The following is a 23,205-nucleotide window of genomic DNA, read 5'->3' as shown; positions in this document are numbered from 1 at the left end:
AGGAAACAGGTAAAGAGAAAACAGCACACAGTGTGTCTATAGCTGTCAGACTGCTGATGCTGCACTTGTGTTCCATACGGCATTCTGCAACCCTGACACTTCCCTAGCGCTCATTTGCATAAGGCACAGATGCAGCCAATCAGTAAGGGGCATGCAAATGACATGGAGTCATTGCTCCATTGCACTTCCAAATATGACTGGCGTCCTGTACTTTGCTTTTTTCAGAAAGATGCAAGGAAAATATACAGAAAGTTGTACATTTTTGCTCTAGCTTTCTACCTACTTTCCCCCCGATTTATTTAGGTTTCATGTGGTGACTGTGCCTTGCATAATGCTGCATGAGCAAAGATTTATGTAAATTATAGAAATCAGAAAATCAAATGTTTCGCTGATAAAACGGCATTTGGAAGATTAAGATGATTTGATCCCTGAGAAAGACAAGAACTAGTCAAAATCAACTATAACCATATTCTAAGAAGCAAACAAAAATACATATCTAATCAAATGCAAAGTAAAAATCGCTCCCCACAGGACATAAACGCAATTCCTAATTCATGAAACGGGTTGTCAATCAGAATAAGAAAATTCAGCTCAGGGAACAGTGTATGCACATTTTTATCATTTGAAAACATTTTTTCCCCTCTAGTTCCTCTCTCCACCTCCCTTAATGTCATTTCTCTACCTCATTCCCTCTCTCGGGCCCCTCATTTTGCCCTTCAACAATTTAATCAGAGCCGTAGCTCTGCCAGGTATATTGAGCTATAATTATAGCCTTGCCTTCTTATTAGTAGATGAGACTTTGATAATGAGCCCTCGGAGAGAATCCAAATGGAATTGCTTCTGGCCAAACAAGGCATCTATATGAGCTTGGCGCTCGTGTTGCCCATGTAAAAACGGGGCGATTAAGGTGTAGATGCCGAATGGAGATCTGACAGAAATTATAGCACACCAACAGCTTCATTAATTCAAGATTTGTTCCATTTCCGTCCGACTAATGAGACATTCTACCGCCCTGACTCAAGCAAGTGCACTTACTCAGCGTCCTTGGCGTTCAAATCCAAAATATTGCTTCATTAAGTTTGACTCACAAACATTCTGCTAAAACTAGTTATTTTCTTAGTCATCGGGACATTATTCATTGTCTCAGCTGACATCTCACTTTTTTGAGCCTAATGCTAGAAAATGACTCACCCAGAACTCCTACGTAACAGAAACAGCGTTTATCGAGAGCAGTTTTTACCTCACTTGTAAAACTTTAAATAGCATATAATATTTATGCTTGTTGTCTGGTTGTTGTCATACTTTTTATTCCGATTTTTTTTTAATTTGTTTTACTAGATATATTTTGAACGAAAACTTCTGAATAGAAGCACTTTTAGTGCTGTCAAACGATTAATCGCATCCAAAATAAAAGTTTGTGTTTACATAATATGTGTGTACTGTCTATATTCATTATGTATATATAAATACACACACATGCATGAATAAATTTTAACAAAAATATATTTATATATATATATAAAATATTTGTTTTTATATATAATATAAAGTATATATATATAGCTAAATGTATACATGTAAATATTTCTTAAATGTGGCCCTGGACAAAAAAAAAAACAGTCATAAGTCGCACGGGTATATTTGTAGAAATAGACAACAATACATTGTATGGGTCAAAATAATCAATTTTTCTTTTATGCCAAAAATCATTAGGATATTAAGTAAAGATCATGTTCAATGAGGATATTTTGTAAATTTCCTACCGTAAACATATCGAAAATGTATTTTTGTGAGTTGATATGCAGACTTCATTTGGACAAATTTAAAGGCGATTTTCTCTATTATGATTTTTTTGCACCCTCAGATTTCAGATATTCAGATAGTTGTATCTCGCCAAATATTGTCCTATAACAAACCATACATCAATGAAAACCTTATTTATTCAGCTTTCAGATGATGTATAAATCTCAATTTCAAAAAATGGACTCTTTTGACTGGTTTTGTGGTCCAGGGTCACATATATATATATGTATATATATAAATATATATATATATATACATATTAAATAGTACACACACATATATTACCTAAACACAAACTTTTATTTTGGATGCGATTCGTCGTTTGACAGCACTAGTTGAAATGTGTAATTTCTGCACCTCTAGTGCCACAAAATGGAACTGCAATGTGTTTGTCTGCTGGCCTGGTGGGGAGGGGCATAGCGTCAGGCTCAACCAATGGAGTGGTTTTAAGAGTGAGGCTAATTGCTTTTTGACCAATAAATAAATAGGGCGTGTTTGAAAAACTGTATAGTTAATTTATCATTGTTTTTGCAATTCTGTTGGGTGCCACTAGTGGGCGCAACAATAGTTCATCAAAAAGATTTTGGATATTTCTTCATTCAACAATTGAACTTGTTGAATAATAGTGAATCATGTTGTCACACTATAAAAGGTAAACTGTATTATTTAAAAAATATATACTTTTTAAACACACACACACAAAAATGCTATTAAAGGGATAGTTCACCCAAAAATGAAAATTTGATGTTTATCTGCTTACCCCCAGTGCATCCAAGATGTAGGTGACTTTTTTTCTTCAGTCGAACGCAAATTATGATTTTTAACTGCAACCGCTGCCGTCTGTCAGTCAAATAATAGCAGTAGATGGGAACTTCAACTATAACAGTAAATAAAACTTGCTTAGACAAATCCAAATTAAAACCTGCGGCTCGTGACGACACATTAATGTCCTAAGACATGAAACGATCGGTTTGTGCGAGAAACCGAACATTATTTATATAATTTTTACCTCTAATACACCACTATGTCCAACTTCATTCAGCTTCCTGTTAGTGAGGTCAAAAAACGCGTTCTGAAGACGGAAGTGATGTCTCGCCCATATACTTCAATGAGCGCGAGACATCACTTCCGTTGTCAGAGCGCGATCAGACCTCACTAGCCGGAAGCTGAACGAAGTTGGACATAGTGGTGTATTAGAGGTAAAAAATTATATAAATACTGTTCGGTTTCTCGCACAAACCGATCGTTTTGTGTCTTAGGACATCAATGTGCCGTCACGAGCCGCAGGGTTTAATTTGGATTTGTCTATGGAAGTTTTTTCGACTCTTATTGTTCAAGTTCCCAATCACTACTATTAATTGACTGACAGACGGCAGCGGTTGCAGTTAAAAATCATAATTTGCGTTCGACTGAAGAAAAAAAGTCATCTACATCTTGGATGCCCTGGGGGTAAGCAGATAAACATCAAATTTTCATTTTTGGGTGAACTATCCCTTTAAATGTCATACTAAAGCTGTGAATATCAGGTATTGCAGCATATCATACATTTAAAAAAATACTGGGTTAAAAACAACCCAAGTTTGGTTGAAAATGGACAAACCCAGCAATTGGGTTGTTTTAACCAAGTGGTTTGGTTAAACGTTTGCCCAACCTGCTGGATAGTTTTATTTAACTCAACTATTGTTTAAAAATGACTGTATTGCTTGCTTAAAATGAACTCAAAGTAGGTTGGAAATTAACATTTATTAATATATTTAATAAATGAAAATTTATTAATAAGTTAAATGAATAATAATTAAACAATAAACATTTATTAGATTGCTTATTAATAAATGGTCATCTTTTGATTATTACTGTAATTATGTGTCAGATTTTTAATTTCCAACCTATTTGGGTTCATTTTAAGCCAGCCATATAGTAATTTTTAAACAAGAGTTTGGTTAAATAAAACCACCCAGCATGTTGGGCAAAAATTTAACCCAAATGCTGGGTTTGTCCATTTTCAACCCAACTTGGGTTGTTTTTAACCCAGCATTTTTTAAAGTGCAGTTTGCTCATCTCTGGGTAGCTAATGGTAATAATGCTGCATTCAGTATATTTATAAAATGGTTGTCAAGCACACAGTTCAGTATTGCAAAGGATAAAAGAACTTAGAGGGTGTTGCAGTAGCCTTCTGTCTTACTGAGAAGGCGTTTGGGTGGTGAGGGTCATTGTTCTTCGTCTACAAAGAGCCAGGCGTGGGGCAGCTGAAACATAGATTCACCCTCTCCAACTATTAATTACTCAAGGCAGTCATCCAGTAAGCTCCTTATCTCACACAGTTGCCACCGGGGCTGTGCATCAGAGCCTGCCTGGGGTAGCATTAGCCTCACCGCTGGATTGTGACTGTCAAGTCCTTGGGTTTGTCATATTAGTGTTCATGAGCGATTCAGGAACAAGAATGTAACAAGAATCTATTTCAAATTAATGCTGAATTAATTCTTTGAAAGTTTCTAATTCTAAGAATCTGGGAAAAAATATTAAACAGCACACCTGTTTTCAACATTGATAATAATAGAATTTTTTTTTTTTTCTCGTTTTTTTGAGCACCAAGTCAGCATATTAGAATGATTTCTGAATGATCATGTGACACTTCTTGGAATAATGATGTTGAAAATTCAGCTTTGCCATCACAGGAATAAATTACATTTTAAAGAACATTCATATAGAAAACAATATACTGTTTTTTCTTTGTTTTTCATCAAATAAATGCAGCCTTGGTGAGCTGTTTTTCAAAAAAAATACACATTTTTACCAACCCAAAACTTTTAGTGTATTTATGCATTTGGTGTTGCTAATGGTGTACAAATCATTTACAGCTGCTTTATAAATATATTATAGTTATTTATAATTATCTTAATTTTTTCAAATATCCTGGGATGGATTCTGGATGTGGTAATGCAACCTTTCCTTGGGTTCTCTTAAGGTTACCTAACTAAGTCACATACTCTATATGCGAAATACAAAAATGATTTAGTTTCAAGAATATTTGCATATCCCATAACAGTTCAGAGGAGATACATTTTTTAGAAAAATAAGGCTTTATAAATAAAAAGAAAAGCTAATTCTACAGGAAGTAGATTCTAAAGTGAATAGATTATAGGCTTCTAAAATAGCTCCATGATTATTAAATATTCAAAAGAGCTGTAATAAACCACAGGGACCACAACACAAAATGAGCATTTGCTGTTGTGGTTTAACCAGTGTAAAGAGTTTCTGCGATGCAGGAAATACAAGGATGGTGCAAATTTAAGCCGCTTGAGATAAATATGCAAATATCCTCCTGGCATATTTAAAATGTAAACATCTTCGGTTAATAATATCACAGCTTCGCCTACCTACATCCCCCCTCTGTAATCCAAGAGCCACGTGATGCCTTGGGGACCCACATTTTTACCATTTTTTACTTTCCTGAACTTGTTAAAAATGCATGCATGCATTCGCATTATGTCACTTTATGGCTTTCTTAAATGAGAATCACTTTAGCTTTAACCATATTTAGTTCACTTAAGCTGCGTTTTCACTCTCTCAGTGGAAATGTAAATCCTCCGAGTGGCTGATACCCTCCGTTCTGATCATTTGCTGAGTGCTGTGCAATTCCCATTTGTTTGCCTTTCAGTGATTGCACATTAATTACTGAAAGAGGCGATTAAACATCTCTTATTACACCAGGCCTCCCAGGCAGTCCACACGAGCTGAGCCAGCAGAGCTCCGAAGGGCTCCAAACACTTATTTACATCCTTGACAACAGTGCAAGTGCTACAGTGTAAAGTTGCTGCTCTGGCTTTAAAGCCAAACATCTAGCAAAGGATCAGGAAGTATGAGAAAGATGAAGTGACAATCACTGTAAATTGCATGAGGGTCAATGACGCATAAGACAGTCCACAGTAAAGACAAGGACAAATATTTTCAAAGATTTAGTTCATAGAAATGTACTCTTTGTATTGATGTTGGTTTAATATGGTGTTGAAAGTTATATTAAAAAATATCCTGGCTCTTCCCAGCTTTGTAATGGTATTAAATAGTGCCCGAGTTTTTTTTTTTTTTACGCTACGTCTACATCATAAGTCGGGTCAGAGGTCACCCTTCCGCCGGAACTCAACTCTCGTGAAAGCGTGTACGGCCCGTTTTAAATATGGATAGTTTTCTTACAAAAACCCATAGTTTAGCTTCAGAAGGCATTTATTAACCCACTGGAGACATATGGACCTGACTGTTGCGAGCGTGACGCGGTGTGGTGAGAAATCGAGTCCTCCCAGGAATCGGGTCTCCTTGAGTATAACCCATTTCTCAAAAGTGAAATAGGTTAAAATTACTCAAGACATGATGATCGTGATAACTTTTGATCAGGCATTACCACCTGGGTCCTGGGGAGGATTTGATTTCTCATGACAACAGATGTTTTATATTTTTCCAATGTTCCATTTTATTTTAAATATATTTATTTTAAGAAGTCGCAACACGTCATTTCACAGTTCATCTGAACTAAAGTTCATAAAACTGAAAAATTACTTTAAAGGATTAGTTCACTTTTAAATACATTTTCCAAATAATTTACTCACCCCCATGTCATCCAAAATGTTTGTCTTTCTTTCTTCAGTCGAAGAGAAATTAAGATGAAAACATTCCAGGATTATTCTCCTTATATCGGACTTCAATGGCCTCCAAACGGTTGAAGGTCAAAATTACAGTTTCAGTGCAGCTTCAAAGGGCTTTAAACGATACCAGACGAGGAATAAGGTCTTATCTAGAGAAACCATCGCTCATTTTCGAAAAAAATACAACGGTATATGTTTTATATAAACAGATGATTGCCTTGTGCATGCTTCCGCTTTCCACATTCTTATCGCACGCGTTTATCGCCAGCGTTTTTCGAGACGTTTTTCGTGTTCACACCCAAGCGGTTTTCACTGGCGATGCGCAGAGTGAACGTGCAAATTCACTCCCTGATAGTATGTGGCGCTTGTGCTTAACGGTAGTGCAAATAAACATATTTATGATATTAATAAGAATGCAGATATTAAATGGCATATATATGAGAGATGGTAGTCAGAAACAGTAGTGCAAATTATGAAATAGACATTCTCAACTATATTTCTTGAATGTAAAAGAAAAAAAAACAGCAAAAATACAGAAATAATATACATCTATTGGTATGGCAAAGAAGTGGAGGCCACATTCATTTAAATGGTATACTGAAACACGACCTAGGAAGTTAGGGAGCTGTTTGAGACGCAGGGATAGTTTGTAGGGGTCTTCCTCGTCTACTTATTTTGTCTTCGTCGTTTTGTGTGCTCAGCAAGACAGTTTTGTGCTTGAGCGCCACCAAGTCGTGTTTTACTGTAACTTCAGCAGCTCCAGGCACGTGAACAAAAGCACCAATCTCATTGGTCGGCCAGTTTTTAACGCGGCGCGTCAAACCAAAAAAACCAACCCAAGGCGTTTTTTAAAAAAATGACGCTTTTACGCCTCGGGTTTTTCGCGTCGGTGTGCACACTCACATTGGCACCCGTTGTTTAGTCACAAGGCATTAAACGTCGGCGAAAATCGCGCACGATATTCGTCCCAGTGTGAACAGGCCTTTACTCCTCGTCTGGTATCGTTTAAAGCCCTTTGAAGCTGCACTGAAACTGTAATTTTGACCTTCAACTGTTTGGAGGCCATTGAAGTCTACTATAAGGAGAATAATCCTGGAACAGTGGCGTAGCGTCTGGGCATGCAAGGTATGCACGTGCATAAGGGCCCAGGAGGATTGGGGGCCCACTATTATGGGCTTAACCCCAAAGTATACATCGGGCGTCCGCACACCGTCCGCATCGCGAAATTTTCGTCATAAGGAGGGTTCGCGGACGTCCACACTCCCCGTCCGCATGCAGCCCAATTTTTGTGATGGCACGGACAGTGTTTGTGTACTGTACAACAACCCATGCGAGAGTGAATTGAGTGCTTGAAAACAAAAGTGCACACGCCGAACGCGTCTTTCTGCAGCCAAATACTTTCAAAGTCTCACACGCGGAACCTGTGTACAAAGACAGAACCTGTGTACATATGTTCAGAAAAATGAAGTATGATAGAAATAATGTTATCAATAACTTGCTATAGTCTATCTATGTTAAATGTACTGAAAATCATTAAGAATCTGAATAAATGGACCATAAAATGGTCCATGCCATGTCTTAGCGATGATCTATTGTATTTGACCGGTATTCGCTTTTCTGTCATTTTTAAAGTGGGTTTCTGAAACTTATGCATGCAGTAATGTCAGTAATACAGAATTTTAAAGGAGTCATATTGGTTTTCTGAAAAAATGACTACGTCTGCACAAAATTTGAATAAATGTAACTCGTACTCTTGCTGGGGTGGATAGGCCTACTTTATATTCAACTAAATAAAATGCACATAAAATGTAATGGAAACAACTTTAGAGAAGAAACTTCTAGTAAATTTATTAGGAATAAAACACGTGCATTAAAATAGTCTGCGACAGAATAATTAATTCATAACTGGAATAATCTTCAGACTCATCGCATCTGAAATGATGCTATGATCATTCTGAAATTCCAAAGTCAAATCGGTCGAATTCAAGTGTAGACTGTGTTGAAAAGCAGGTTTGTTTGACATTTTTGAAACAGATCCGCAATGCAAATTAAAAATGATGGAGGAGCGCATAGTAGGCTTACTGTAGTGCTGTTAGTGATGATATCTTATTCATGTAAAAGTCTGCGAAGCCAAGGGGGGCCCGTAAAAAATGTTTGCATATGGGCCCGGGGCTGACTTGCTACGCCACTGTCCTGGAATGTTTTCATCAAAAACCTTAATTTCTTTTTGACTGAAGAAAGAAAGACATCTTGGATGACATGGGGGTGAGTAAATTATGAAGAAAATTTTATTTAAAAGTGGACTAATCCTTTAAATAATAATAATATTAATTTTAATATTAATGAGCAGTTTTGATGAATTATCAAGTATGATATCAGGACATTTATCACTCTGACATATTAACTTTATAAAAAAATGTAAAAAATAAATCAATACATTCAAAAATAAAAACATCATATAATAGGTGTATAGGCTAGTCATTATATGTATGAACTGAACTTTTAATATATTCTTGAATAACATAGCCAAAAAAACCTCTTGTTTGCTAGTCTTAATGGGTTAGTTCACCCAAAAATGAAAATAATGTCATTTATCACTCACCCTCATGTTGTTCCACACCCGTAAGACCTTCGTTCATCTTCAGAACACAAATTAAGATATGAAGTCCGATGGCTCCGTGAGGCTTGCACAGGGAGCAATGACATTTCCTCTCTCAAGATCCATAAAGGTACTAAAAACATATTTAAATCAGTTCATGTGAGTACAGTGGTTCAAATTAATATTATAAAGCGACGAGAATATTTTTGGAGCGCCAAAAAACACAACAAAATAAGGACTTATAGTGATGGCCGATTTCAAAACACTGCTTCATGAAGCTTCAGAGCACAAATGAATCAGTAATATGTCGAATCATGATTCAGATCGCGTGTCAAACTGCCAACGGCTGAAATCACGTGACTTTGGCGCTCCGAACAGCAGATTCGATACACTGATTCATTTGTGCTCCGAATCTTCCTGAAGCAGTGTTTTGAAATCGGCCATCACCAAATAAGTCGTTATTTTGTTTTTTTTTTGGCGCACAAAATTTTTCTCGCCGATTTATAATATTAATATTGAACCACTGTACTCACATGAACCGATTTAAATATGTTTTTAGTACCTTTATGGATCTTGAGAGAGGATGTGTCATTGCTTCCTATGGGGGCCTCGCGGAGCCAACTAAAATATCTTAATTTGTGTTCCGAAGATTAACGAAGGTCTGGAACGGCATGAGGGTAAGTATAAATGACAGAATTTTCATTTTTGGGTGAACTAACCCTGTTGGAGTGACACAATTTAAGTTCGAAAGTGCAAAAGAGTCCTCATTCACCCTATTTTAGCAATATTCTGTAATTAGATGTTTTTGCTAGTAGTTTTGCTAATGAAAGTGTTCCTATTTGGTCACCATTAAACTAAATGATTGCCACGCTTTGTAGCTTATAGTCATAATGGAAGCCGTTTCGCGTGAATTATGACCAAAAATCCATTTAGTCTATGTAGCTTTACCTGCAGTATAAGGTGAACAGTGATTAGCGCTTTAAATGCAGCCAGACATTTGGGAGAGACAGAAGCCTCGTCCCTGCAGTGATTGATGTGACTCATGTGGCTTTGAATGGCTTTGCTGTCACAGATAAAGGGGCAGAGACGAGATAGAAGTGGACAGGCCGCTTTTACCCTCCGGCAGCATCCAGCGTCGTTAGAGAAACTCACCTCAGCCGGTCTGACAGCCACCCCTCCCGGCCAGTCCACAAGTCAGCCCGATAAAACACACCTTGGCAAGGTAGATGGATCCCCTTAAGGGAAGTGGTTAGAAACAAGGGACCTTAATATCCAAAGCAGGGGCAGATAGAAAATACTTCTCGAAATGCGCTTAAACTAGAGTTAGAGGACATAATGGATTTTACAAAGTGAATAAAAGCCGCTCCATCAATGCCAGGAATGATTTTGTAGCGGAGGAAGGTTTGGTTCGCCGTGTAGAACTGAAATGCAGGGGTAGTGCTGACCTCTAGTGGACAGGAAATGAAAAGCTAAGCAAGGCTAGCAAGAGCACAGAGGTGTTTACAAATACTAAAAATGTACAATAAATCTATTAATAAAACATTAAACACAAGATTAAGTCTTTTAAAATCGTTTTTAAATGATCAAATGTAGTTTTTATTAGATTTGATTCAATGTGTAACCCACAAAAATGAGTCCTTCAAAGTGTTAAACCATTATAATGATGGTTATTTTACATTATGCTAAATAAAATAAAAAAGAAGAAAAGAAAATAACAAGTAGAATGTTTAAAGCGAATTATCTTTACAGTAACGAAGGAAAATATACAGTACTGGCAAATATGGAGTTGTTTAGTGTCGTATAAGTAGGAAAAGAAGTCAACATCTTATTGTTATGATGATGTACACATTATGAATATTACACAATTTTCTCACATAGGTTCACAACGAGGCATTTTTTTGTAGTTTTTTTTTTTTTTTAACATTTGAAGCACAATATTTTACATTGGTAACAATTTTTAGCAGAATGTCCTCCGTTGTTGGCCAAAAAGGGTGATTCAGTTGATATAAAAATATTAAAAGAAAATACATTAAAAAGGAACTATTACATGATATATATTTGCACATCCCCTGCACCACCGAAGTTAAACAGAAAGGACAACGTTAATTTCAACACAAATCAATAATTTACACAACACATGTAATTTTCATAGTCCGATTATGTATTCCAACGTATCTTGATTCATTCTGCAAATGGGCCTTAACCAAAAAAACAAAACAAAAAATAATAATTGTAAAGTACATTGACAGATAGCATGTATTTAATGGGATATGATTCTTTTTACAATAGATTTCCGTCCTATAACTGCCCAAATAAAATATGGGACTTACTTGACATACAAAGCCCTTATGATTCATATGTCCAGACTACATGCATTAGACTCATTCTCTTAAGAACACATGCCCAATGTTACTTTTGTAACACCGTACTTGCTTAATTAGAGCAAATTTATATCATATTAAGATATTATGCTACAGTTTTAATTTGAATGTGATCAATATATTCTAAATCAGATTTCAACTCAATTTTGGTGTATGCTGCATATTTTATCTCATAAATATCTCTGTGTTTTGGTACCTTTTAGAAAGGCAATAAAATATGTAGTTTTTGTTACTCTTTCTGTACTTACAAAAAGGCTAGTAAAAATATGAATCCCTCCATCCATATCCATAATCCATCCATCCATATCTATCTCTTTATCCACTAAACCTTTATGGCTATCTTCCCACATGACACGTAAACTCTCAAAACATGATTCATGCCTTTCATGAATGCTTTTGCATTGTGAAACACTTTAATACAGCATAAGCTATGGCATTTTTGAGAGAAAGAAAAAGCATATACTATTTTTTTTTGCATTGAGACTACAGTAGATACAGTACAGGATGTCGCATCCGTCCAAATGTTCGATTTCTTTTATATCATTCATCGTCATCGTTTTTTTACACAAGCCATACGGAGTGCACGAAAAGAATCGCCTGCTAGAACCGTTTCTTTAAAAAATGCATGAATGAGAGAGCAAAAGACACAGATAGGCATCGATGAAGCAAGGAAAAAAATATGTTTTAGTTTTTTGTTATTAGTAAGTCGGGTGTTTAAAACACATAAAACCACCTGCATAAGATACAACACTTCTTAATTTGAAAAAGCTTTAAGAAAAACACAGTTTTGGCCAGTGAGGCAACCTGTTGCTTGTTCAGCGTGGTTGTTGTGGTGATTTACCCTCACTGCAGACGTTGATTAATAACGGGTGCTGCATCTCACTTAGGCTGGCAGGTGAGTTTGTGGCTTATGGGTCTGGTTGGCTGTTCGGCCGAGTGTCGTGGTCGGTTGGGGCTGCTGAATCCAAAATTTAAGAGTGGACGATGATTCTTTTTGGTGGTCCGCAACCTGAAAGATACAATCACATATCTTCTTAAAGAAACAGTTCACCCTTACGTCGTTCCAAACCGACGTTAGGGTGAACTGTTTCATGTTGCCTTGTATGGACAAATATTTGCTAATAAAATAATAACACCATCATCTTTAACATTTTCTCTTATAATTAAAGGGATAGTTAACCCAAAAATGAAACTCTAATGTTGTTACAAACCTGTATGAATTGCTGAAGAAAAAAAAAAAAAAGATATTTTGAACAATTCATACAGGTTTGGAACAACTTGAGGGTGAATACATGTTGATATAATTCATTTTTGGGTCAAATATCCCTTAATTAAATGAATATTAAATATGCAATTATAATTTAATTATTTATTGAATTAAATAAATATATATAAATATAATCAAAGATAAATTTATAATAATTTTGGTAACACTTTAAAATAAGGTTTCATTAGTTAACTACATTGAACTATCAATGAACATTAATTCTATAGTCTTAGAGGCTGTTTACACGACACCATTTTCTGTTTACGCTTCTTATGCGTTTTGGCTGTTCATTCACACGACAACAGAGTTTTGGGGGCCTGAAAATGCAGACTACAAAAAATAAAATAAGTGACGTCATGCGCATGTGTATTACAAATTCAGTCTACAGGCATGTAGTGTTTATTTACAAAGTGACATCGCCATCTACTGGCCTGGCAGCATAATTTTTTTAGTCATTTTTTGCAGATCCGTGTGAAAGGGGATCGTTTTGACAATGGTGTCGTCTGTACATGAATGACAATCACATAGCTTCTTAAAGAAACAGTTCACCCTCATGTCGTTCCAAACCTGTTCCAATGTTCTTTTTTGCGTTCCACCGAAAAAACCTGCAAATTTTTTATGCATTTTCGCCATTCATTCACACGACAACAGCATTTTGGGGGCCTAGTTATCAGCATTTTTAATCGTTTTTGAGGATCTGTGCGAACGGGGATCGTTTAGGCCAGTGGTTCCCAAACTTTTTAGCGTTGAGTACCCCCTGAAGGCATTACCATCCTTCCGCGTACCCCCTCTCTTCCACTTCGACTGCAGTCACACCTTTACCATTAAGGGACAATATTTGCCCCCTAAATTGATTTTCCAGTGCATTTTTTTACCTTTATGAATAACTTCATAAAATAAATAATGTTTTAAATAAAAATGATGGTAAACTAAGTAAAACTTTTAAATATTAAACTAAAACCGCCAGTAGGTGGCAGCAAGTCACTGTTTTTGTGAGTGAGTCATCGAGTCATTCATTCAGTAACGAAGCAAGTGGCTGTGAATGAATCACTGAATCGACTCTCACAATTTGTTCAAAGCCGCAGAATTGTTCGCGAAACACAGACGTGTGTTGTAGTTCTGCTGTGGTTTTCGTTATTATTTCATTGCAAAATTGAGAAAATACTTACAGTACTGTGTTTAAAATGTATGTTTTGTTTTTTGACCTGTTGTATAATAATGTCACGTTAGCAGTCATGTGGATATTTGAGAACAATTGCATTCTTGCTCGTTATCATCATTAAATACAAGAACTCACACAAGGTATGTTTTTGTATCGGAGAAAGTTTGAGTCTTAAATCGAAATTATTAATTATCTGTGTCTATTTGTTCTTCATGTGAGTAAGTGCTCAATCTCCACTTTTACAAAGATGCATTGTCGAGAACGACAGTAATTTAGCGTGATTTAAGGCAGCAGATTCGGCACGCAATCTATCATATTCATGCTGCTTGTGTGGATACAGTCATTTTTGACTGCAAATGATGAGGTAATTTGATTAAATGTACTGGATTTACGACATTTTGGCAGTTAGAAATACATGCTCTATTTTAATATTATTTTAATGTAGAATTAAATGAACTACTCAGCATTTTGTTCGCATACCCCCTTTTGTTACCTCACGTACCCCCAGGGGTACACGTAAGTTACCCCAGTTTGGGAACCACTGGTTTAGGCAATGGTGTCGTCTGTACATGAAAAATGCAAAGGAAAAACCTTTTTTGTTTTTAGTACATTGTTTTTTAGTAAACATATCCTTAGTTAATGTAAATTTCAACTTTTACTAATTTTTAAAATTAACTAATTTGTTAACATTAGTTGTGATCTAAACAATAAACAACTGTAACTTCATTTTGTTAACTAAAAAATGGACAAGGATTATTAAATGTAACAAATCTACTGCTCACTGTTAGTTAATACATCGGTTTTAACAAATGAGAACTTATTGTAAAGTGTTACCTTAATTTTTTTTTTTTTTAATGTATAATCATTGTCATAATAATGAAAATAGTTAGTAATCTAAAACTCCAATATACCCTGGTAAATTTCTGTGTCTTCTCAACATCAGAAATTACTCCAGTTCAGCAGATGGTCTCCAGGTGACACTGGTTCTGTAAGAAATATATAAAAAATAAAAAAAATTACATTTACATTTAAGATTAGACAACAGACAATCCAGATGAATAATGGTTCTTTGTGGATAATAGCAAGATGTGAATGTAATAAGGTCACAATACCAGATGTGTTAGGAGTCATCGGGTAGTGTTAGTCACGCTGCCGCTACTGTATATAGAAACAGAGCTTGCCTTTACCGTGTCATTCCACTGATGTGGAAGGTCCTCTGGCTCTGGAGGGTAGGACATCCAAGACGGGCTCCGGTAGGAGGATGGTGGAGACAGGACGAAGTAGTCCGAGTAGCCGGGGCGGTTGGCAGATATGGCATATACTGCTGTCATTGGGTTTCCTGCAAAACATTGGAAGGCAGATTTTTTTTTTTATGCGATCAAACTGCCAAAGTCATGTGATTTCAGTAAACGAGGCTTCGTTAGGTATTTTGAACATTTCAATGGTTCACATCACTTTAGCAGTTTGATACACACTCTGAACCACTGATCCGAAATAAAAGATTCGTAAAGCTTCGAAGCTTCATGAAGCAATGTTTAGAAATCGTTTTATGGGTGTGGAACGACATGATGTTGAGAATCTATGACAGAATTTTCGATTTTGGTTTAACTAACCCTTTAATCCATCTAGATCAGGAGCTAAACCTAGTGTTCTGGTTTAAAACACCACTGTTTACCGAACACACTAACCTGAGTAGCTTGTCATAGACTCGTCGACAGTAACAGCAGGGAAAGGAGCTCGGTTGATTGGCAGGTAGGGGGTGCCATTGTGCTGACTCATCTCAGAGGCCTCAGACACTCGAGGCTTCAGACTCATGTCTGGTGTGGAGCTACATTAACAGATGAAGAAATCTTGTTATAATGTGATCAAACCACCAGGGGGCAACGCTGGCCAGCATCGCCTCAGAGCCGCATAACACACCTCAATGCAGTCAGCAGCACTGACAACCATGCAAAGCACCTTTAATGCATGCCAGCCACTGAATCTCAGAGGAAAAAAGCTTATTTAAATATACACAAGGCTCATCTCAATACAGCTCGCAATGCAGTGCTGTAATGCTATGTGCTGTGACGCTCAGAAAAAGGAAAAAAAAGCTTGTCGCGTAGTAGTTGTACACCCGCTCGCTGTACACTTAAACATAAGCTAAACCTTATCTTCCCCTAAAGGGCAATTTGACAGTCAATAATCATTTGAGAAACTGATAAATCAATCAATAAAAAAAGCAATCAATACATTAATTGAAAAAGGTAAATCGATGTAGCTAATAATTATAATCCATTTTAATATGGATATTAAAGTATTTGCTATTTGATATTTTTTTCAAATATATTTCAAAAATAATTTAATAATAAGATAAATAAGCCAATTGATACTTTTAATTTCTCATTACAAGATGAAAAAATGTTTTTTTTTTTTTTTTCAATTGATAAATCAACTATTCTATTGACTTACTGATTTCTTAATTTATCAAATTTTTCAAATGATTATTGACTGTCATATTTGGTCTTACATAAAAGGATACATAAAAATGTACCTTTTATGTGTAGATATAATACAAACCACAACAAAACAAATGATCCAAATATGAGTATAAATGTGTATTAAATATATAATATTAAGCAGCTGGAGTAATGACTGCTAAAAATTCAGCTTTGACATCACAGGTATAAATTACATTTTAAAATATATTAAAATATAAAACAGTTATTTTAAATTCTAATCATTTTGACATTTAAAAAAAATGCAGCCTTGGTGAGCATGACTTTTGTTTCAAAAATATTAATAAAAAATATAATTAAAGTATGGATAATTACTTATTGTGTGCTAATTATTTTTGTTAGCATGCAAACAGCCAATATAATTAATATAATATAGAATATAACCCAATGCATGATCCAAATATGAGTATTAATATATATATATATATATTTATATATATATATATATATATATATATATATATATATATATATATCATAAAAATAACTAAAACATTATTAAAGCAATATTATAAAGCAGTTATATTTGTTAAATTACATTTTTAGTTAAAGATACTTTTTTCAAAAACATTCATAAAAATTATGTAATTAAAAGACAGAAAATCATTTTGCGCTAATTTATTTTATATAGCGTGCAAATAAGCAATAATATAATATAATATAATATAATATAACCAAATATGAGTATAAACGCGTTTCTCTCACCGTCTCAATGAAGTTCCAGGTGGGGCTCCGCCTCTTGGAGGGATGAGGGGTGGTGGGGAACCCAAACCCATATCAGGCAGCTGGGTAAACCTGAATCCCTGCAGAGCCAAGCACAAAGCAGCTTTATGAATACTTATATAATGACTTATATCAACATCCTCTAGTTTCTTTCCAAACTCAATTCAGTGTACAAATGTTTTGATTCATTTCACAATCGTCAATGAAGTCAATGCACGGCACTCACTGGTTTGGGGAGGCTACACTGGTGCATTTCCGGCCCAAAGGAGGAGCCGTGCTGTAGAGCTCCATTGGGGTGGTTCATAGTCCCAGGTGCGCTGGTAACTCCGTCCAGGTAAGGGCTACCATGGCTGGGGTTGTACGGACTGTGAGGGTGGTGGTGATGGTGGAGGTGGTTTCCCGGGGTTGGCTCGGCAGAGGCCAAACCAAATGCGTTATCCAAGAGGAGGTGCATCTGCTGCCTCACTTCATCGATGGAAGGCTGCGAGCTTAGGGTGGATGAGTCAGAGTGACCTTTGACCTGGTGGCCACCGCCGAAACCCAGGGAACTCAGAAGGCGGTCCACATCTGTCTCTTCAAATGGTTCAGGCTCACCCTGATATGAGACATAATTAAATGACACCTTAAATATTTCTTACGCAACTTTGTTTTAAAGTTCTGAACATAAGACTGTAAAAAAAGATGGACGCCGCAACGCCGCTTCCCTCCATTGTAATGAACTGAATGTAAAACGTACGATGATGGGCGTTGACATGTTATGCAAAAACGTCAGTTTGGAGCCTGGGCATGCGCAGAAGGAATCGTAAGTGGTCGCGGTATCAAACTTCCGCCAGCGTCATCATTAATGTATTTTAAATTATACACAATTTAAAATTTTACCTATAAAATAATAGGCTATTCTGTTTGTAGAGCAATAATATTTTTGAAACAGCAAATTCATTAGATAAACTCATTAATATGCCACTAGAAACAACTCTAAAATGTCAGAAACGGTCCTGCCATTTTAAATCAAGTTGAACTAACGTAACAGGAGATTGATTGCTGTAGACAGTGCTCTATAATTAATTAGAATAGGCCATCATTAGTTTTGTCCTGCTAATTATTGTTTTATACCCATAAAAATAATTAGTAACTGCCAGATAACGATCACCTGCTTTTTCCCATCATGGTAAACGTTAGGCGTGTTATCTTAACTAATAACATTTATTACTTAGCCTATAAAGCCCACATTTAACGTTACCGAAAAAAATTCAGTGATCCGTCAGATCCTGTAGGTCGGTTAGTACAGTTTACTGCTGAACAACTCATTTTGTCAATGTGAAATAAGAAAGAAATCGAAAAAAAATAGTTAGTTATATATCTTCAATCTCCCCTCGAAGCCCCGACAATCCTCAGAGAAGCTGTCAGTCACAACTGTCAATCATCACGCCACGCCACGTTTCTATTGCATCAAATTGCTAGCTAAAATCAAACTTATCACCAAAACGAACAATTGAATATATATATATATATATATATATATATATATATATATATATATATATATATATATATATATATATATATATATATGATTACTACTACCTTAAATGACCAAAAACCATCTTTTGGAAAATTTTATTTGAAGTGTAATTTATTTTTTTGTATTGACTCAAGTCCCGTTCGTTTGAATGGAGATGGCGAGGTTAATGACATGTACTGCATCCAGCCACCAGGGGGCGATCAAAGAGCCTGCAGCTTCACTTTTCAGGACGTATGAGGCACACCCGGTTCCGAAACTTTCTTTTCATTTCAAGTTTTTTAAATCACAAATTAGATCAAGTGTAACTTGCTTCAACTTTCACATTGCACTGTACATTCTTAAACCTGGTTTAATGTTCTTATTTGCATCATTCGATTGGCTGTATGTTGCTAAGAATCTAGCCGTAACATTCAAACACCGCTTCATTTCACAGTGTACATGATTGGCACTGCAATGCGGGGTTAACAATGGCAAGGTTTCATAAGCCGCTTCTAAATTACAAATGTGAAATGTTCCTTTACCCGAGGTTAAAAGCGGGGTTAAACGCAGTGTAAAAAGCCCTGATCTCATATGTGTTGCAAATATTCCGAAAACTCAGCACTTTTAACTCTTTCCCCTCTAAAGATGAGATTTTACGGCTTTATGTGTTATAAAGTAGAGGGCGCTATTACACATCTTCTGAAAGGGTACTGAAACTCCTGATCAAAACACAAGTGAAGAAGATAAAGAAACAAGCGATAGCATATGTAATCATATGCATATGTAAAATAACGCACTCATCAAAATTAAACAGCATATAAATCAAAACTACCTAACATTACTGCAAGAAATGTCGACCCAGGATTAGCTATAGGACTGTGAAAGCTTTGGGGGTGTTGATGTTCAATGATGTTGTGCTGTTTTATAATAACGTGGGTTAGTACCATCATCTCAAGCTCTCTTCCGTCATAAACCGGATTTGAAGTTAAAGCTAAAGGTAATCATCTTCATTTAAGCCTCGAAGGAAACTTAAGCTGATAGTCATTACTAAAGCAAAAAGAATCTCTGCTGGCTCCCTGAACTGTGAATGACACGCGCTGTGTGGAAAGACTACAGCAGAAGACTTTATATTGGGGGATTTGGGGTCCCATGATGCAAGAGGCCGGCAGCGCTTACATCGTAGCCGCTGTTGCGGATGCCCCTCCTAGATCTCTCCCTCATGACCAGCATGTCCATCTCTGTCTCTACAGGGCTCGGGGTGTTCAGAGACTGCCTGCTCCAATATGCAGGTTCCCTGTGGGAGTCACTGGTGAGAGAATATTTGAAAAATTCAGTATTGTGATCTTACGAACCAACATATGGTTATCGAAGTCATGGTTAATTTTACATTTTAATTTATTTTTATTTTTATACACAATGAAATATTGATGTACAAACATTGCGCATTCTCTTTTTCGGAGAACAGCATTAAAGAGATTTTCATTCATGCCACAGGGGGAATATACTAAGAATTAATAGTGTGGTTTATTTGCATCATCTGTATTGTTTTAGGCCACAATTCAATAAAAAGAATCATGCAACAGAGGCACAAAAATAAAAAAAACTTACACTGTACATACACTACCATTCAAATGTATGGGGTCTGTAAGATAATTTTTTAAGAAATGTATACTTTTATTCAGCAGTTATATATTAAAGTAATCAGAAGTGACGGTAAAGACATGTATAATGTTACAAAAGATTTCTATTTCAAGTTTTCTGTTCTTTTAAACTTTCTAGTCATCAAATAATCCTGACTATTACAGTTAAATGTATCACACAAAAATATTAACTGTTTTCAAAATTGATAATAATAAGATAATAATTTAAACAGCAAATCAGCATATTAGAATGATTTCTGAAGGATCATGTGACACTGAAGACTGGAGTAATAATGCTGAAAATTCAGCTTTACCATCACAGGAATAAATTACATGTAAAAACTTTAAAATATAAAGTGGTTATTTTAAATCATAATATTTCACATTATTAATGTTTTGGCTGTATGTTTGATGAAATAAATGTAGCCTTGGTGAGTATAAGAGACGTCTTTCAAAAACATCTTACAGACCACAAAATTTTGGTTTTGTAAATGGTATGAATTAATTAATTATTGTAAAATATATATATATATATATATATATATATATATATATATATATATATATATATATATATATATATATATATATATATATATATATGTGCAAGTATGCAAAACTGCACAAATTTATTTTATTTCATAAAATATAAAATAATTCATTTGAACAAGGTGTAAATAAACTATAATATAATATAATATAATATAATATAATATAATATAATATAATATAATATAATATAATATAATATAATATAATATAATATAATATAATATAATATAATAGTGCCTTAACTGTTTAGTAAATTCAGCCCAATGATTTTAGCGCAAATATATCATAATCGCTCCACCTTTGATATGCGTTTGTGTCCTGTATCTAGGAACACGCAACTGGCTTCAATTTCTCTAAATATTTTGGGATGAGTAATAGAAGGGATTTAATCTCCACCTACCTCCTGCGGTACTTTACGTAAGTGGAGGGTTTCCTGTCCTCCTTCGGCCCCCTCAGATCTTCCAAGTCCAAGGAAGCATTCTCACGTCTCAGCCTGTCTCGATGGCTGTACATGTGGCTGCTGCCGCTCCCGCAGCTGCTAGTGACCGGCCCATCGCTGTAACCTTTCCTTTTAGCTTTTAACCTCAGCTTATTCCGATAATGCTCAATGTCCGACTTCTGCTTCAGCCCCATGTTGACCTGCAGGTGAAAAGCTGATGTTATTTTTTTGTTCCCATTTAGTGCAACACAGTTGCTCATAAATCTGTTCAAATAGAATCATTTTTGCTGATCTTGCAGAGAAAAGCTGTGGAACAGATTCTGTGTGGGCCTGACCATACGACAGGTTTCTGTTGACAAGCACTCAACATTGGTAAAAATAAATCAACAATAAAAGCCTCCTAATGAGGTGGCCCCATCTCCATGGTGACAGCAAGCTCACCTCTCCGTTCAGGATGACAGAGTCTTGGCTGTGATTGGAGGAGTCAGGATAAGAATAGTTGAGTGGGGCAGTCATAGGCTTGATGGTGATGAGGCGCAAAGAGCCAGTTAAAGAGTCATAATGGTCTGCAAAAAGACACAGGAGACTGATGCAATCATAAAATTACAGTAGAAGGGTAAAAAGGGGATCAGTAAAGAGTGCAGATGTAAATACTCAAAAAGAGCGTGATACTAGCCACTGGTGCAGAATACACTGAACAATCAGTTATTTATGGGTTTAGTGGTGTGTGAGATATCTTGGATGGCAAAAGCTCCTTGTTGGACTGCATATATAAAAATTGTATGAGAATAATGTTACTGTATTGCTATTTGAAGACCTTCAAAACACTTATAAAACTTTATGAGAAAGAAATATTTATTAATACTTGTTTGAGCCAGTTACAGAACTGATGTTTGTTGACATTTTGTTATTTTAGTGTTTCAACACTAGTTTTTCAAAACAAAACAAAATCAAAATAAATCAAAGCAAAACAAAGCAAAGCAAATCATATCATATCATATATCATATCATATATCTAAGCAAAGCAAAACAAAACAGAAGCAAAGCAAAACAAATCAAAGCAGAGCAAATTAAAGCAAAACAAAGAGAAGCAAAACAAATCATTTATCAAAGCAAAGCAAAAAAAAAAATCAAAGCAGAGCAAATTAAAACAAAGTAAAACAAAACAAATCAAAGCAAAACAAATCAAAGCAAAGCAAAGCAAAGCAAAGTAAAGTAAAGCAAAGTGAAATTTTACAAATGTTTATTATTTATGTTCTCATGAAAGTTATAAATATAACTTAATAATATATTTTTTTTTCTTTAAATATCCAAACATAATATGCAATTTTACTTTTACAGTCATTTATCTTTTTTAATTATGCTTAGATTTTCTTTTCCTGGAAAACAAGAAAAAAACTGATTTTAAAAACTTAATGTGTTTCTTTTTTTCTTCTTCTGTGCACTAAATCCAACATTCTTATAGGACAATTATGGGTTAACCTAATGAACCTAATAACGGAATGAGAATTTTGTTGTTCCTTTTACTTCTGTGACTTTCTCACCATTTCTTGTGTGTTGCTCTTCTTTGGCCGCTTTCTGTGCTGTCGATCTCCGAGCTGTGGAGCTTCTGCCCGTGTTCAGCTTCCCAGATTCATTGCTTGAAACAGAGCCGTCCTCGCTTGGCAACCTGCTGCGGGTAGCCATGGCAACAGAGGCAATGGTTAGTTTGCTGCATGCATTGCAATGCAGGGTTAACAGTTGCCTTGCAGGGCTCTCTGGCCTCTGTTAACCTGCGTTAAATTGCAGTGGTGTCATTTAGCAGACATCACCGTAGGGTGAGCATCCACTCATCATGTTTTGTGCCATTTAAACGAATGTTCAACAACAGGACGAATTCTGCCCTGGAACAACAACTACAATGGGCCACAGACAATGTATCAGAATGCACATCATGTGCCAGCGAGAGTTGTAAGGCATCACTACTAGAAAGAATGTTGGCAAGCATTTCACCTCAATATTGA

General features: G+C 35.7%; 1 protein-coding gene across 1 annotated transcript in view; it reads right to left on the bottom strand.

The window, feature by feature from the left end:
• Window positions 1-10,866: 10,866 nt before the first annotated feature.
• Window positions 10,867-23,205, bottom strand: part of kiaa1549la (KIAA1549-like a) — a 71,890-nt gene continuing 59,551 nt past the window's right edge. The window contains exons 14-23 of the mRNA XM_067379942.1: window positions 22,747-22,874; window positions 21,644-21,768; window positions 21,164-21,402; window positions 19,748-19,877; window positions 17,297-17,665; window positions 17,053-17,150; window positions 15,538-15,677; window positions 15,031-15,188; window positions 14,761-14,835; window positions 10,867-12,429 (exon numbers count right to left, since the gene is read on the bottom strand). Coding sequence (XP_067236043.1) covers window positions 14,806-14,835; window positions 15,031-15,188; window positions 15,538-15,677; window positions 17,053-17,150; window positions 17,297-17,665; window positions 19,748-19,877; window positions 21,164-21,402; window positions 21,644-21,768; window positions 22,747-22,874 — 1,417 coding nt within the window. The 3' untranslated portion in view covers window positions 10,867-12,429; window positions 14,761-14,805. The remainder of the gene's footprint in view (window positions 12,430-14,760; window positions 14,836-15,030; window positions 15,189-15,537; window positions 15,678-17,052; window positions 17,151-17,296; window positions 17,666-19,747; window positions 19,878-21,163; window positions 21,403-21,643; window positions 21,769-22,746; window positions 22,875-23,205) is intronic.

The sequence above is a fragment of the Chanodichthys erythropterus genome, chromosome 24 (genome assembly GCF_024489055.1).
Source record: "Chanodichthys erythropterus isolate Z2021 chromosome 24, ASM2448905v1, whole genome shotgun sequence".
Lineage (NCBI taxonomy): Eukaryota > Metazoa > Chordata > Actinopteri > Cypriniformes > Xenocyprididae > Chanodichthys > Chanodichthys erythropterus.
Note: the sequence above shows the minus strand (reverse complement) of the source record. Positions and strands in the feature narration are given on the sequence as shown.